We start from the raw sequence: 17,478 nt of genomic DNA on the forward strand, positions 1-17,478 counted from the left end.
CCTTACTTTCAGTTTAAATGCTGTGAAGGGTGCTATATTTTTAGCTCTGCAAAACCAATACTGTACTTTAAATTTCCTCTCCTACCGAATCAAATCCACGTCGAGGTGTGTGGCATTGCCAGCCTCAGGGTTTTAGGATACCTGTATCAATGCTACTGGGAATTTAGGATCAGAGCTGTGAGAGACCAGCGCCCTCCTCGGGGATCTGGGAGAGATTCAGGGAGCCTGGGCTGCCTTTACACTCAGAGTAACTCATAAGGAAACTGCCTGGGAAAGGTGGGCTGCATTGGTCTCAGAGTTCCTGGGATTAGGAAGTTTAGGGGGGGGGCTCTGCCAGGGAAACAAGCCAGCTGCTTTGATCTCAGGACTAGGATAAGGCAGGTGGGCTTTAGCCCTGCTGCCCCCCAAACTGGGTGCTGGTTGGACTGAGGGCACAGAGTCTCTTTAGAAGCAATTGCTCCCCTCCCACCTGGGCTGCCAGATTCAGTGGGAGGGGGTGGCACAGCGAAGAGTAAGGCTCATGGCCAAAACGGGAGGGGTCTTGTGTTGCAGCTGGACAAGGAAAGGTGTGGGAAAGGCTCTCTTGGGTGTCACCACCGACCAGCCTTCTCTGGCTTCCCAGAATTAGCCAGGTGCCGCTCTTGCATCTACAGGCCCCTTTCTCTGCAGCCGTGAGGGCTGCAAATTTCTTTTCTCAAAGGCACCAAGACTCTCACCATGTTATGTTGCACCATGATTCCCCTCCTCACCCGATGTAGGTGGGAATCGCAGCCTTTGGGCTGCTAATTTGGGGGTTGTGGCAACAGGACTTCCCCTGCCCCCCCCCGGCCTCATCAGGTCCAGGGCTGTGGCTAGGGGGTGGTGAGGTGGGGCCCTGCCAGGGGTTCAGGAAATGGGGGGGGAGTGCTAAATCGGCTAAAAATATGTCCATAAACATAAATATTGATTATTGCCTCATAAGAAAAGGTTTTTAATAGAGGGTGAGTTGAATGGGTGGGGTGGGGGTTGGAGGGGACGCAGAAAGAAGAGCTAATTTGTCCGTGGTTAGGGGGTGCAATCTGGACAGTTCTGCCAGGGGCTCGGATCCTGCCCTACCTGAGAGTGGGTTGCAGACGTCGCTGCGTTTGGGATCCGTGGCTTCAGGGGAGGGGGGCTGGCCGACGGGGTCTATGGGGTGGAAGGGCGACAGCTCTGGGGCACTGGAGACGGGGACGGGGATCTCCTCCTCATCACTGGAGGGCGGGCTGGACGCCACCGAGCTGCTGAGGCAGGGGTCCCATTTAGGGGGTCCGCGGGGAGCCCCCGGAGCTTGGCAGTTCTGGCCGACTTTTGGCTGGGCTTTTCCTTCCCCCGGAATCTCCTCATCTGTGGGGAGAAGGAGAAAAGGTTATTGGCCAGCCAGATCCAGTGAGTGGCAGTGCAGTGCAGTGGCTAGAGTGTTAGGGACTAGGACCTGGGGAAGGCCAGGGTACAAATCCACCTACTTGGCTCTGAAGCTCCCTGGGGGCCAGTCATGGCCTCCTCTCGGCCTAGCCTACCTCGCAGGGTCATTGTGGGGGTTAAATGAGGACAGGGAGAAAGCTCCTTCCAGCTATCCCAGCTGAGAGACCCAGAAGTAGCCGCTGCAGGAGCACCCATGGGAAAGGGAGCACAGTGGGTGTTGGGAGAGCCCTTGAGGTCATCCAATCCAACCCCCACCTCCTCACCTTTCTCGGTGCGGCGGCGGAAGGAGAGCTTGCGGCGCCGCAGGCGGTTGAAGCCGCCGTTCATCTCATCGCTGCTGGGCGACCCCGGGATCATGTTGGTCTGGAAGAGAAGGGGAGGCCATGAGAAGGGTGCCGGGGGTCTCCCAGGACTCCCACCTTCCTGACCCTGAGCTGGCCTGCCACAGAAGCCCACCCCCCCCCTTGGGTCTCCCGGGGGCGACAACTCACATCGCGCAAGTTGAAGGTGATCTCCAGGTTGGACCAGAAGTGGTCAGAGAACTCGGGGTACATGTCCAGCACCTCTAGCAGGTCCTCGCGGTGAATCTTGTGCAGGTCACAGTAGGTCAGGGCGCGCACGTCTGCGTTGGACTTGCCGGGCCGGGCGTACAGGTTGAGGGGCTCCCCAAAGATGTCGTTCTTCCCTGGGAAGGAGGAAGAGGAGGGGGAGAAACTGAGCCCTTGCACAGCAGGGAGAGGCGCCTAGAAGGCCCCGTAACGAGACTGCCCTCTTCGGCACCCTCTTGCACCCAGAGCTGGCTCTGCTGTTCCTCCAGAAACCCCACTCTGCCCCTTCTCCCTCTCGGGATGGGATCCCAGGCTCCTATGGATCTCAAGTATGAAGATCATGCCACACGGATGCAGCCCTGCCAGACGCTGAGCTGAAGCCTCAGTGGCCCGGAGTGCCTTCCATCATCTGCTGGTAGCCCAGCTATGCCCCTATCTGGACAGGGATAGCTTAACTACTAGAGAACCCCCGGGGGTCCCTTCCAACTCTGCAACACGGGGGCAGCTGCGTTTGGGCCTCTTCTCTGCCCATCACCTGCTCCCTGCAAGCTTTCTAGCTGCTAGCGCTGGTTGGTGCCACAGTCCCAGCCTTCCTGTGTCCTGGCGACCACGTGCCTCATGCACGAAAGGAGCCGTTTGGGGTTGGGGAGTTTGCCCAGCAAGTCACGAAATCATAGGACTGTACAGTTGGAAGGGACCCCAAGGGTCATCCAGTCCAACCCTCTGCAAAGTGACAGCTGATTGAGGACCAGAGCGTGTGTCTGGTGATCTCCAACATTCAGCAAGTTCCGAAGGCAGCAGGGACCTCCCTCCTGGCCATCGGGGGCATGCAAAGCTATTTGAAGACGCTGAGGGCCACAGGCAGTTTTGGGTGGTGATGATCTCAGGCAGGTGGGGGGGGGCAGGAACGGGAGGGGGGGAGAAATGGGCAGCTTTGAGCAACGCGGGTTCAGAGAGCTGAGAAGAGCTGCCTATAAATATCCTGGGATGCTCTGATTTGGTCCCAGGTGAGGGAGCTGCGTCTCAGAAGGAACAGCAGAGACTCATTAAGCGGGAGTCCGTCTCCCCAGGGCGAACAGGCGGCCCCAGATTTATTTGAGGATGGCTTCTTCCTCCTGGGCTCCGGCCACCTTGGAAGCTGGAGCCAGAGGAAGGAGAGGTTGCCGGGAGCCCTTGTTTCCTCTGGAAGGGCTGCTGGATCAGGCCAGGGGCCCATCTAGCCCAGCTTCCTGTTCTCACAGGAGCCGCCCAAGCAGGATCTGAGCACAAGAACAACTCTGCCCCCCCCCCCCGCCGTTTCCAGTATTTGGTGCCGCCAACTGTGGAGGCAGAACGCAGCCACCAAGAGCCCTCTCCTTCTTTTGAAGCCATCCAAGTTGGGGGCCAGCCCAGCCTCCTGTGGGAGGGAGTTCCACAGTTTAACTCTGTACTTTTATCCGTCCTGAATCTTCCAGCTTCCAGCTTCCTTGGATGCCCAGGAGTTCTAGTGTTACAAGAGGGGGAGAAAACAGTCTCTGTCCGCTTTCCCCACCCATGCCAGGCATCCTTCCATAAACTTCTATCATTGCAAACTTTCTTTAGGCAGAGGGCCTTCTCGGTGGTGGTGCCCGCCCTGTGGAATGCCCTCCCATCAGATGTCAAGGAGATAATTGAAGGCAACCCTGTTTAGGGGAGTTTTTAATGTCTGAGGTTTTATCGCTTTTATTATTATTATTATTATTATTATTATTATTATTATTATTATTATTATTATTATTATTTCTGTTGGGAGCTGCCCAGAGTGGCTGGGGAAACCCAGACAGATGGGCAGGGTAATAAATAATAACAATAACAATAACAATAACAATAATAAATCATCCATGGAGTTTTCTTGGCAGGGATACTGGAGTGGCTTGCCAGTTCCTCCTCCAGGTGTGCCTGGTGTGCTCTGGTCCATGGGGTCACGAAGAGTCGGACACGACTGAACGACTGAACAACAACAATAAAATAATCACCATCATCATCACCAGGGAGTTTTTAATGTCTGCTCTCTGGCCCCAGGGGAGACCCGTGGTCTCTTTCGCTGAGTGCGGGCTGCACTGACCGGCAGCCATGGCTCTCCAGGGATTCAGAGACGGCCGTCTCTCTGAGCCCTGCCTGGAGATGCCATTGGGAATCAGAGAACCAAAGAATTGCCAAATCACAGAATTGTAAAGAATTCTTCCGTGGAAAAATATTTCGGATGGGGAGAGTCGTTTGACAGTGGAACAGGTGACCTCAGAAGATGGTGGACTCTCCTTCCTTGGAGGTTTCAAGCTGGAGGCCAGGGGTTCCTTAGCTCTCATTCCTGCGTTGAAGGGGGTGGACCAGATGACCCTTGGGGGTCCCCTCCTCCCCTCTGATTCTATGAGCCCCTCACGTTCTGACTCAATGAGGGCCTGAAAAATCATGCTGGAAACATGAGGTGGGGGCATTCTGACTAAAGATAAGCCAAATAAAACACAGCAAAATTCAATGGGTCTTCTGCTCCTGGGGCCTTCCAATCTCTCCTGTCATGTTAAGTACAAGTGTTTAATTGAACATTGAAATGGAAAATAGCTCTGTATGTGTATTGCTAAAGGGAACATGGAAATTTCCATTTGCGCAAAGAAGGAGCTTGCATGGTGCCTAACAAGTTGATAATCAACTGTTGATGTATCTCTGCTAGCTCTTGCAGGAGGTGTTTAACTTCAGATCACCTGGGAGAGTTATTCAGTTACAAATCTCCACTTTGAGGGAGTTGTCATTGTTCTCAAGCCACCATAGAAGAAAGGGAAGCAAATGAGTCTTGCATAGAATCATAGAATTGTAGAGTTGGAAGGGACCCCAAGGGTCATCTAGTCCAACCCCCCTCCAAAGAGAAAGCAGCTCCAGGGGTGAGACAGACCTGCAACTCCTGGTCTGTCTGAAGTAATTTTATATTTGTAAGTTGAGCCTGTGCCTGGAGAAGCACATGCTTTTATGCAACTATTTGCTTGTAGCATCCGTTGTTTCTGTGTCTGTTTGAAGAAAGTTCCGTTAGCAAAGCTTTGGGACCATATTTTGGCCTGGACCATTTTTATTCCAAGCAGAGTTGGTTTTTATTCAAATTGTTGTGTGATATTAATATCTGCCATAGGACCCCCTCTGCCCCCCCTCACCTAGGATGGCCACGACCACGTCTCCCCGCAGAATCTCGATGGAGCCTCGGGAGATGAAGTAGAGGGCGGTGAGGACGTCTCCGGCGTGGACCAGCGTGTCTCCCGGGGGGGCGTGGGTGGTCTTGAACTTCATGGCCAGCGCCCGCAGGCACCCCTTGGTGGCTCCCTTGAAGGGGCGGCAGTTCTGCAGGAGGCTGCGGTTCAGGTGCAGGCAGATGTCCGCCTGCAGGCACTCGGGGAATCCTTTCAGCACCTGCGGGGTGGGGGAGAGAAGCGGGTTCGAATCAGCAGAGGAAGGAGCCTCTCTGTGGAAAACAGCCCTGCGCTCCAGGACGGTGGTGGAGAGGGAGGGACCTTTGCCAGCTGAGGGCCACATTTGCTCGTGGGAAGCAGTCCGGGAGCTCTGTGACTGTGGTGGGTGGGGCTAGAGGCAAAAAGAGGGGCCTATTGGACCTCTGTACCAGGCAAAAGACAAAGGTTTACGCCACACACATATGTCCAGGCCCGGCCCAGCCAGGGCAAAGCACCCGCTGTTCTGTTCCAACTTGGGTCCAGGGAACCTTAGGAACCGCCTGAACCCTTCTAATATCCCAGCTCCATCACTGAAGTCAGTGAGGCTCATTTGAAATGGAGCCTTCAGTACTGCGGGACTCCCTGCCACTGGAGATCCAGCAGGCGCTTCTGTGCCCATTTATAAACTCCTGCTGAAACTTTTTCTATTCTGCCAGACCTATGCAGGCAGTTAAGAAGGCATTCTTCCACAACAGCTGACCAATGCCTGTTTATAACTTTTTATTGTATGGTTAAAAAAAAAAAATTCATTGCAAACCACTTTGATATAATTTTAACGACACAGAGGTGTATAAACATTTTTCGAAATAAATAAGTGCTCGCCCCAAATACTTATTGTTTTACTTATTTAGTAAAACTGATACACCGCTTGATTGTAAAAATAAAATAAAAACCTCCACAAGGTGGTTTGCAAAAAAAAGGATAATAAAATCAAGAAAGCGGACAACAATAGTTTAAAACACACAAAAAGTTAAAAGACTAGGACAGGTTAAAACTCTCACCAGCTTTCTAAGCATCTGTACAGGTTTGTTGAAGCAAGAATGTTTTTAGCAAGTGCCAAAAAGAATACAGGGAAGGCGCCTACCTGATGTCAAGTGGCAGGGAGTTCCCAAGGGCAGGTGCTGCCACACTAAATGATCAAACGCTTACAAATGCAGAAAACAGGTGTTTTGTGGCACCTACAGTGGTGCCCACTCCACTGATGGAAGCGTTCAAGGGGGCACATGTGGGGCAAGGTGATCTGGCAGGTCACTTGTCCCGTAGGGAGGGAGCAGGGAAGCTTGGCTGCTCTGGCGATCCCTCTAAGCCGGTGCTGCGCATGGAGAGGCCCGGCCCACTCACCGCGTTCATGTCGATGCCGTTGGTGTAGGACCAGGCGTGCTGGAAGTATTCCTCCAGGCGCTGGCGAAGGGGGTTGGGGATCTGGTGGAAGCGGATGAACTCTCGCACCCGGAGCATCTGGGTGTGGTAGCGGGCCGTTCCCGAGTAGAGGCGCTGGATGATGGCTGACACGTTCCCAAAGATGCTGGCGTACATCAGGGCTGCGGGGAGGGAGGGACTCTGCATGAGGGTCTGTCTCTGCCCCAACTCTTCCCACATGCAAGGAGGAAATACCTGCTCAGCAATGCCTTCACCCCCTCCCAAAACATTATCTGCCCCTCCCTCAATACCTCAAGGACCACCTCTTCCCATATCAACCAACCCGGACCCTGAGATCATCTTCCGAGGCCCTCCTTCGTGTGCCTCCTCCTTGAGAAGTCTGGAGGGTGGCAACACGAAAACGGGGCCTTCTCTGCACTGGCTCCCCATCTGTGGAATGTTATCCTCAGGGAAGTTCATCTGGCGCCTTCATTATACACCTTTAGGCACCAGGAAACAAAAAGTTCCTTTTTAACCAGGCCTTGGGTTGACCTGATCAACATCAGATACCTTTTTTAAATGTGGCTTTTGGGGGGTGGTGGTATTGGGTTATTGCTTTTGGTTAGATTTTATATGTTGTGGTCATGTTGTGAACTGCCCTGAGACCTCCGGGTATAGGGTGGTGTATAAGTCAAAATAATAATAATAATAATAATAATAATAATAATAATAATAATAATAATAATAATCTCCTCCATCAAAGAGCTTCTCTCTGCTAAGTCCACCAGCCTTGTGTGTCTGATCAGAGGCTGCTTGCAGAGGTGCTTTCTGGCCCAGAATGTCAGGGAACCTCTGGAACTCTCTCCCACTGGACAATCCCAACGACTGGGCGTCTTTTAGTGCGTGTGCCGCGGGGGTCCATTGGGAAGAACTTTCTGATGGCGAGGCCCATTTGATGGTGGAACAGGATCCCTCCAAAGGGGATGGATTCTTGAGTTGAGATTCTATCTCCTTGATTCTGTGATCTGGAAAGGCGCCTGGTTGGGAGAGGCCGATCTCTGCAGGGGACGCTGGGTGTGCTTGGGTGGTGGAGAAGGGCCTTGCCCCCATAGCCTGCCCCCCCCGGCCCCCGCCCCACACTCACATCCGATGAGCATGACGCAGATGGAGAAGATCTTCTCGGGGTTGGTGTTGGGGGAGACGTTTCCGAAGCCCACGCTGGTGAGGCTGCTGAAGGTGAAGTAGAGGGCGGTGATGTACTTGTCCTTGATGGAGGGTCCCTGCTGGGGGGTGGTCTCGTTGTAGGGCTTCCCGATCTGGCTGCCCAGCGAGTGCAGCCAGCCGATGGTCTTGGACTCCATGTTGCCGATGGCGTACCAGATGCAGGCCAGCCAGTGCGCAATGAGGGCGAAGGTGCACATCAGCAGGAAGAGGACGGCCGCCCCGTACTCCGAGTAGCGGTCCAGCTTGCGCGCCACCCGCACCAGGCGCAGCAGGCGCGCCGTCTTCAGCAGCCCAATCAGGGTGGTGGTCTGCAGGGGAGGAGAGGGACTGTGAGGGCAGGAGCCCAGTGGGGAGACAGCACTAACCCTCCCCTCCAAATAGGGTTACTTGGCACAGAACCGTCAAACGATCTCACTGCGATTCCTGCACTGCAGGGGGTTGGAATAGATGGCCTTTGGGGGCCCCTTCCAACCCGACAGTTATGTGAGAAGGGACCCAAGGGGGACGATCTGCATCAAGATTTGGACCCCCTCCCCTGCAAAGAAAAAACCAAAACCCATACGTGGGCTTTGATTCCACCGCCTTCGAAATTTTGGTTTGCAGATTCCTTAATATTGTACTCTGTTGCACATGGGTTGCTCTCATACGCTGGTTTCTTGGGGGTCCAGAAAGCAATATACAAGGGAACCTTGGTTTTCAAACATAATCTGTTCCAGAGGTCCGTTCGACTTCCGAAACGTTCGAAAACCAAGGATCAAAGGGCTCTCAGCAAGTTCAATGGGGAAAAAGAGACACGCGCCTCGGAAGCTGTTCGACTTCTGAGGCACATTCAAAAACAGAAGCATTCACAACCCGGATTTTTGGCGTTTGGCCTCCAAAACATTCGGCAGCTGAGACGTGTGAAAACCAAGGTTTGACTGTATAAATAACTCCCATCCCCACCCCTCTTGTTATCCAAAGATGCCCAAGGGATCTTGCAAACTTCCCTTAGGAGACCTTGGGGCAAAAGAGGCTCCCCATCTCCTATCCATCCATCTCTTCCTCTTCACTTGCTCCTTCAGAGTCATGAGTTCCCATAAGAACCTCAGAAGAGCAGCAGCAGGATGAGGCCCAAGGGGGCCTGCCCAGTCCAGCATCCTGCCCCCCCCCCACAGTGGCCAGCCAAGGGGGAAGCCCAAGCGGGATGGGAGAGCGACAGCCGTCTCCCACTCTTGGTGGCTACTATCCTCAGGTAGACTGACTCTGTCCGTGGAGGCTCCATTTATCCCACTCCATTGGCCCACCTAGTCCAGCATCCCGTTCTCTCCGTGGCCAACAGGATACTCCACGGGGAATCATGTATGGTGATCCACGCTGGGTCCAAATGTGACCTAGCTCCGTTCGGAGGACTCACAGCCCAGGCTGCCCTGGGTCTTCCCACCCCCAGGAGTGGAAAGAGCGGACCACCCAGGTGCGCTTCTGGCTGAGTCTAGAGACCCCACCCATCTCTCAGCCTGCTCTCCGCAGCCAGGAGCAGACGCCCCCCCCACCCCGCTGAGGCTGCCGCATCTTGGCTGGCGCACCTGAGCCTCACAAATTCTCTTCCGCTTCCCCCCTCATGCACCTGGCGCACAGGATGGGGGGCTTCCCTCGGGGCCAGACCCAGTTTCCTCGCCAGCTCCTGCCTCTCCAGCTGCCCTGTGAACATGTGCAGGAGCTGTGGGGGTGGGCGAGAGATGTTCTTTGGGGTGCCAAGATTGCAGCCTCACATCCGAAGCAAAATCCCTCCCGGTCCTGGCTGATGGAGGCCGTGAACTCTCCACACAGACGGTGACGGGGTGGGTGGGGGTTGAGCTGAGAGGCAGGGGGTGAAAAGGACAGACACCCCCCCTCCAGCCACCCCTTCCTTAGGCTCCTGTGGCCGTCACTTCCCTGCCTCCTGGGTCTTCCACTTAGAAGCTGAGACAACTAAATGCCTAGCGGATCAGCTGATCACAGGGCAGCGCAGCAGCAAAAGAGCCGTTTCTTTTGGTGCCACGAGACCCCACAAGCCAGCTGACTGGCACGGCACGGCAGCAGCGCCAGCCAGCCAGGTGGAGATGTTCGTTGCCAAACCCGGTGACCAGACATCTCTCGCAAAAGGCTGGGACTGGCACCCAGTCAGTTTCAAACGCGGAACACCAGGACGGAAGGACATGTCTCAAAACTGCATCCTATCACACAGCCCATCCGGCTGCTCAGGGTCGCCTACACTGACCGGCAGCAATGCCTCTCCAGGGTTTAGGCAGGGGAGACCCCCCCCCCCCAGCCCTGGACGGAGATAATAAGAACCTGAGAAGAGCCTGCTGGATCCGGCCAGCTGCCCATCAGGTCCAGCACCCTGTTCTCACAGTGGTCAGCCAGAAACCCACAAGCAGGATCCGAGCCCCAGAGCCCTCTTCCCTCCGGTGGTTTTCAGCAACCACGATTCAGAAGCATTGCTGCCTGCCTCCAGCCACGATGGCTGGTAGCCAATGATGGCCCTCTCCTCCTCCTCCTCCATGAATTTGACCAATTCTCTTTTAAAGCCACCCACGTTGCTGGCCACCCCTGCCTCCAGTGGGAGAGAGTTCCATAGTTTACAGTGCATGAAGGACTTTCTTTCATCTGCCATGAATCTTGATGCCATTGGGGATGGAGCCTGGGATTTGTCCTTCTCTCCTTCTCCATCCACAGCTACCTGAAAGGGCTACCTGCCATCTGCCCCCCCACCCTCTGCAGCCCCCACTTCCAAACTTTCTATGTAGACAAAGAGTTCAGGACCTTTCCGTGACAGACACGAGATCTGACAGCTGGATGCTTCCTTCTCCTAGGATGTCTAGGGAAAGGCTGCACCTGTTGAATTCCTGCCTGTCATGCAGCCATTGAAGGCAGTGCTTCTGCTGGCAATGAAAGGAGTGCCCATCCTTTTCACAGAAACCAAACCCTCCGCTTTCTATTGCCCTCGCCTTCCCCCGGAGCAGGAAGAGTGTTTGGGGACATTCTGTGACCTCGCGGCAGCCCCAAGGGCCCTTGCAAACAGGAGCAGCGCCGAAACGGCGGGCTTTTTGTGACTCTACCTCCTCGGAGCCGGAGCCAAAGATGAGCAGGTCGAAGGGGATGGCGGCCACCATGTCGATGAGGAACCAGCCCTTGAAGTAGTGGATGGCGATCTTGGCCGGGTGGCTGACCACTTCCTCGTTGCAGTTGACGTAGGTGGTGCGGAAGTTGATGAGGATGTCGATGATGAACATGATGTCCACGATGAGGTCGACCACGTTGAGCGGGCTGCAGTAGTTGTTGCAGAAGCGGTGCGACTGCTCCTCGCGGTGGTCGTGCAGCAGGAAGGCGGCCGAGTAGGGCGTGAAGATGGCCGTGTAGATGACCAGCAGCAGGATCAGCCAATCCCAGACCGCCTTGAAGGGGCTGTAGTGAAGGATGGTCCACTTGTGGATGCGGGGGGCCTGCAGCTTGTACTCCGGGAGGACGTCAGCGCCCAGAGACAGGACCTGGGGTCAGAGGGAAGGGACACGGGGGCCATCAGCACCCAGAGAGAGAGAGAGAGGCAGAATCACCACCCAGTGACCCCCAACAGAGTCAGCTTCCATGCCCACCCGTCAGGAACGCTTCGGCTGCGATTCATGTGCCGCAGGGGGTTGGACTGGATGACCTTTGGGGACCCCTTCCAACCCTACAGTTCTGTGATTCAGTGAGCCTCTCCCACCAGGCCCTGCTCTCCCGATAAGATGTGACAGAGGCCGTGGCCTGCCTGCAGGGGAGGGACCGCAGTGGTGATGGATCCAGGAACCAGGAGGCCGGAGCAGGCCCCCCTCCTCTCCGCACTGAGTCACCAACTCAGTAAAGGGACCATGGCTTGGCTGGCTGGGCGGCCTCGTGCCAGGGATCCTTGCTCTGCACAGGGGTTGGGCTGGATGGCCCCTGGGGTTCCCTCAAAGCTCTACAGTTCTATGGAGGGCCTGTTTTGCCATCCCTTCTGCTCTGGCACCCCCTGCTCCTTCTCCTCACCCCGAGATGGCCTCTGTGGGAAAAGGAGGGGGATCCCCACGCCCCAAACACCCAGCACCCAGGATGTGCCCCCCAAGGAGCAAAGGACCCCCCCCCCCACCTCATGCCCAGTGCAGGGAATATGGAGCCACAACAGTTAATGATCCTGGACTAACAAGGGGAGAAACAGCATCACCTGCTGGAAGGTGAGGGGATGTAATTCCTTTGGTCACCTGGGGGGCATCAAGGGGCCCCATTTCCTCCTGCAGAAGGGGCTGGACCCTGAGCTGCCCTCGCACGCAGGACGGATCCAAGGAGTTAAAGGAAAGAGCTTCTTGCAGGGTTCCCAGTTTGCAGTGGACCCTGACCTTAGTACTGGCTATATAGGTCAGTTGGCTAGAACCTGGTGCTGGTAATGGCACGGTTGCAGGTTCGATCCCCATCTGGGACAACTGCATTGCAGTGGGTTAGAGAGGATGACCCTCAGGGTCCCTCCCAACCCTACAACTCTATGATCCTATAAGGATCTTCCTGCAGGATCAGGCCAATGGCCCACCTGACACAGCATCCTGTCTCCCCTGCAGCCGACCAGATGCCCGTTATAGGAAACCCAGAAGCATCGCCCTTCCTCGTTATTTGGCATTCAGAGGTAGACTGCCCTGGACATGGAGGTTCTGCTATCACATCAGACCTCCGTAAGGAGAGCCCTGCTTCTGGATCAGACCAACGGCCTCTTGTCCTCACAGGGACCAACCAGATGCCCATGAGAGGGAGTCTGTGGGTCCCCATTCAAGGAATGGCAGGGTTTGCCAGGGACCCCCAAGGCTCATCTAGTCCAACCCGGGAGCTGCAACCAAAGCATCGCTGACAGATTCAGTGCCTCTTTCCTACTCCTGCCCATCTTCCTGCCAGCTGTCTCAGGCTAAGGTGGGGAGACACACACCACAAATGGGGGGAGGGGAGAGAGCCAGCTGCTTGCCCCCCCACCCAGGGAGACCCTGAGCTATTTGTTCCCAGCATGCTTTGCTGTGCCCCTCTTCCCTGCTGCTGCTGCCTCCGATTCCCCAGCCGGCTGCCCCAGGAGCACCTTCTATTTATAACCTTCCTGGCCTCGCCATGCCAGGGTGCCCCCCAGATGGGCAGGACAGCTCATTCCTCCTGGCTCTGCAGGCGGGGGGGGGGGGATGTCAGCAGCTGGAGAGGGGGCAGCAGCTGCACAACCACCTCTGGCCCCTCTGCCAAATGTCCCAGGAATGGAGTGTCCTGAAAATGGGCCTCTTGCCTCCACCCCTCAAGCTGGCAATGGGATGAGGGCAGGGAAGAGCTTTTTTCTGCCACCCCGCCCCCCAGGGGCACATCCCCTGACCCTGGCAGACTCCGCCCAAATTGTGATCTGGGGGGGGGGGGGCTAGGTTGAATCTGGCTCTGGTCACAACATGGTGAGCAGGACAATGAAGCACTCTGCACATCCCCAGGGGAACATACAAATTCAGTATGGCTGCCTTCACATGGGTGGTTGTCCTACTCAGAGTAGACCCACTGGAAATAATGAGCAGGAGCCTCTGCCTTTGGGGTCGTTCTCCATGTGCCGCCCAAAATTCAAAGATGGATGCCAGCGCTGCATTCCCCCCACTCTCTTGAACTCTCACGAAATGGGCAGACCCCTTGCCTCCCAGTTCAAACTGGGTCACCGGCACGTGGAGACTGGCTGGGTTCTTGCCCGCAAGGAGCCCCTCCGCAATTTCTACTTTGGGGAGACCCCTTCCCTGTGTTGTTCTGTCACTTCAGATGAACCCAAGACACCCCAAAGACGCCATCATCCTTGCAATGCTCCCAAGTAAAGCCAGCGCAGTCAGAGCTGGAACATGTGACACGGTAAGAGTGCCTCTGAGCACATGCAGAGTGTTTTCCTCTTGTTGCAGTGCAACCCACCACACACAACAGCTAGGAGCAGGGAGACATCAAAGCAGCCCAGAAGCCCCCTAACCTCTCTGCTAAGACCCCAAGGGTCTCTTCAGCAGATCAGCCAGGGACCTCCGTGCTGCTGGGTGCGGATCTGTTGACCAGGCGAGAGGGTGCAGGGAAAAGGGTGGCACTGCCCCCTCTTCCTCCTCCACTGACTCCCCCTCCCACCTGCTCCCCAGCCACAAGGCAACACCTGCTAAAAATAACAAGAAACAGCAAGCAAGCGCCTCTGAGCACACACAGAGTGCCTTTCCCAGAAGACTTATGTAAGCTCAAAGCTGCCTGAAGGATGTGCAACCAAACAGCTTTGCCCCACCTGACCCTCTGCTCCACAAAGCGCCAGAGTGGGTGCCCCCCCAGGCCCCCTTCTGCCCCCCAACCACCAGGAATGAGGAAGGGCTGAAGGTGGGGGGAGGAATCGCTATGTTCCCTTTCATCCTCAGCCCCACGCCCAACCCGAGCATCCAGAAAGAGAGTCCACACAGCAGCCAAGAGTGCCTCTGAGCATATAAAGAGTGAGCATCCCTCTATACAGCCAGAAGAACTACAAAAGAGCCTGCTGGATCAGGCCGGGGGGGGCCATTTAGCCCAGCCAGCCTCTGCCCTCCCAGGGGCCCACCAGGTGCCCCAAGAGGAAATGAAGCCCAGAGCCCCCTCCCCTTCCAGCAACTGGGATGCCGACGCATTGCTGCCTCTGATGGCGGAGACAGAGCCATCCCGGCTAGATCCGTCCAACCCTCTAATCTGCCAGGGATGCTTTAGTTGAGATTCCTGCCTTGCAGGGGGGGTTGGACTAGAGGACCCTCGGGGGTCCCTTCCAACTCAACGGTTCCAAAGCCACCCTTGCCTCTTGTGGGAGGGAGTTCCACCGTTTAAATATTTGCTGCATGAAGAAGTCCTGCCCCATTCACCCCAGTTTAGTGATAACCCCAGCAACTATTACTTCCATAAATAAACCAGAGAGGGAACCGCCCCTCTCCCCCCTCCATGCCCCTTTCCCCCCCCTCCTGCTTCTACCCCACGGAGGGCAAATGGAGACCCTCCCCTCCTCCCACTCCCTGGGGAACAACACCTACCTTTTCTCCCTGCTCGCCATCCTGGGCCCTAGCTCTGGCGTGGGCACCGCCGCCGCTGTCCAGGCACAGGCAGGTGCCGCACAGGGAAGCGCCAGGCATGGGGGGCGCTCCAGGCTGGGGGGCGGCAGCGGCAGCAGGGGGGCCCGAGAAGTCCTGGAGCAGCTGCAGGAGGGAAGCCAGCATCCTCTCGCAAAAGCGCTGCTGCCTGCATGGCGCTCAGCCCCAGCTGCGTGCCCGGTGGGGGGCACCCAGAGGGCAGGGGGCAGGCGACCCTCTGGTGCCTGGGGCCCTGGGCATGCTGCTGGTCTGAGGCGGAGGGGGTGCAGGGGTCGGAGGGAGCGGGCAGAGCAGCCACCCAGAGCGGCTGCCAAGCTCAGATGTTGGGGAGGCGGGCAAGGCGGTGAGAGAGGCAGGCAGGCTGGAAAATTATTGGGGCGGAAATTTTACCCAGCCTGCCCTGCTCTCTGTCTCCCAGCGCCAGAAGGAGCCAGCCTGGTCAGCCTCCCCAACCGTTAACCCTTCGCCGGGGCGGATGCGTTGGTGGATGCCCGCCTGGCACTGCCAAGGCACCTTGGAGGGAGCGGAGAAGCCTTGTCCCCATGGGGGAGGGTGGCAGCCCTGGCAGCTGCGTGGGCATCCTCTCCCCCTTCCCCCCCCCAAAACAAGGCCCCCTTGGCAGGGCAAGAGAAAGCCCTCCCCATCAGGCAAGACATGCCAAGCCTCGCTCCCCACACACCTTCCATGTGTGTGTGCACAGTTATTTTGGTACCAGACAGGCTGGCGTGTGTGTGAAAGAGTTCTAATGCTAAGGTGGGGGGGGGGGACACAAAAAAGATTTTTGAGCAGGGCTTTCAGGAGCAGAGCAGGCCATAAAGAGCCCCCCCCCCCCGCAGAAATGTGATGCCGTTTGATCGCTCAAGCAAGTGAGTCAAGGTATATCCTGCAGGGGAAGGAATTTGCCTCCCCACCTGCACCTGGGCCACTTGGCCTGGGTGAAAAGTCCCTCCTAACTATAGAATCATAAGAGTTGTGGGAAGGGAACCTGGGGGTCATCTAGTCCAACCCCCTGAAGGGCAGGAATCGCAGCGGAAGAATCCCTGACCGGCGGGCAACTGACCTAATGAAGGAGACTCCACCACCTTCTGAAATGAGACACTGATCAAATGATATAACTGTTGACTCGAAAAGTACCCCCAGGGGCCATCTAGCCGCCCCCCCCCCGCCCATGATGCAAGAACTACAGCTAAAGAATCAGACAGACAGACAGACAATCTCCGCTTAATGGAGGAAACTCTCCTCCTTCCCAAGGGAGTCAAACTGCTCTTCCCATCAGAAATGGGACCTGCAGCTGGCCTACCTCGCAGGCTGGATGTACAGAGAAACCTCTCCACCCCAAAGGTACTTTGCACATGCTTGTTGCTGCTGGCATTCCGACTCAACCTCAGGAAGGACTTGCCGGCAGGAAGAGCTGCTCAATGGTGGGGTGGAAAGTGGGGGCTTCTCCTTCCTTGGAGGTTGGATGGTTGCCTGTCAGGGATGCTTTCGATGAGATTCCTGCATTGCGGGGGGTGGGGGTGGAATGGATGGCCACCAGGGGTCCCATCCAACTCTACGATTCTATGATCCATCTGCCTCGAGAGACAATGGAGTACGCTTCCAGGGGTGAAGCCAAACCACTGTGTGAGCAGCCTAGAGTGACCTCCCTGGGGTGCAAGGCTGGGCCGCATGCAAGGGGGTCCCGGGCTGCCCAGACGACAAGCCCCCCTTTCTCAGCCTCGCTGATGTGGCCCAAAGGAAAGCAGAGCCGGACGTAGGGCCCCCGCCTGGCTGCAGGAATTGCCGGAAGGAGGCGTCTTGGGGACTCTGGATTTCTGTAGGGTTTACTCGTGAGCCTTCGCTTCTCCCCCCAGGACAGTGGAGGTTTAGGACCAGAGTTTTCCTTCTCTGAGATGGGCTCCCTTCCCATCTGCTCCTGGTATTTTAACACTTGCGTTTATATGTAGTTAACAGTAGTTTAGTATTGTTACTTTATTCTGCAAAACACTTTGGAATCCTTGGACAGAAAGTGATCCATAAACGGTCTTAAGAAGCAAATAATAAATAGAAGATCTGATGGGTGGAATCCTCCCCCCCCCCCAAGGAACATCGTGGTTCCTGCTTCTGCATGCTCAGGTCAGCTTTCAGCACCAGGGAAACTGAGGCAGGAGGGGCGGCAGGTGCCAAGGAGGGGGATGTGGAAGGGGGGCCTTGTTGTTATTATTATTATTACCCTTTATACACCACCTTTGTCTTTGGAGGATCTCCAGGGGGTCACATGGCTCCCCTCCTCCCCAATTCACCCTCACAACAACCCTGTGAGGTAGGTGAGGCTAAGAGATGGTGACCGACTCCAAGGTCACCCAGTGGGGATTCGAACCCTGCTCTCCCAGGTCCTAGCCCAGCACTCTAACCATTAGGCCCCCCTGGCCTGTGGGCTTGGCCGAGGGGGGGGTCCTGTGGTTCTCAGCCCCCCCTGCCATGCCGCGGACCACGTGGGTTGCTTTCTATACCTATCATTTTTATTAAATCTCCAAAAAATATTCCCAAACATTGTCATGTGCAATTTTTCTTCTTCTTGACTTTCCAGGCCTC

General features: G+C 56.0%; 1 protein-coding gene across 2 annotated transcripts in view; it reads right to left on the bottom strand.

Annotated features, from left to right (window-relative positions):
* KCNH2 (potassium voltage-gated channel subfamily H member 2) overlaps window positions 1-17,478 on the bottom strand; it is a 78,222-nt gene that overhangs the window by 7,366 nt on the left and 53,378 nt on the right. For both annotated transcript variants that reach the window (XM_033165563.1, XM_033165564.1), the window contains 7 exons: window positions 10,882-11,310; window positions 7,725-8,112; window positions 6,563-6,762; window positions 5,150-5,402; window positions 1,935-2,128; window positions 1,707-1,806; window positions 1,096-1,365 (listed from right to left, as the gene is read on the bottom strand). In XM_033165563.1, coding sequence (XP_033021454.1) covers window positions 1,096-1,365; window positions 1,707-1,806; window positions 1,935-2,128; window positions 5,150-5,402; window positions 6,563-6,762; window positions 7,725-8,112; window positions 10,882-11,310 — 1,834 coding nt within the window. The remainder of the gene's footprint in view (window positions 1-1,095; window positions 1,366-1,706; window positions 1,807-1,934; window positions 2,129-5,149; window positions 5,403-6,562; window positions 6,763-7,724; window positions 8,113-10,881; window positions 11,311-17,478) is intronic.

This window comes from Lacerta agilis, chromosome 12 (assembly GCF_009819535.1).
Source record: "Lacerta agilis isolate rLacAgi1 chromosome 12, rLacAgi1.pri, whole genome shotgun sequence".
Taxonomy (NCBI): Eukaryota; Metazoa; Chordata; class Lepidosauria; order Squamata; family Lacertidae; genus Lacerta; species Lacerta agilis.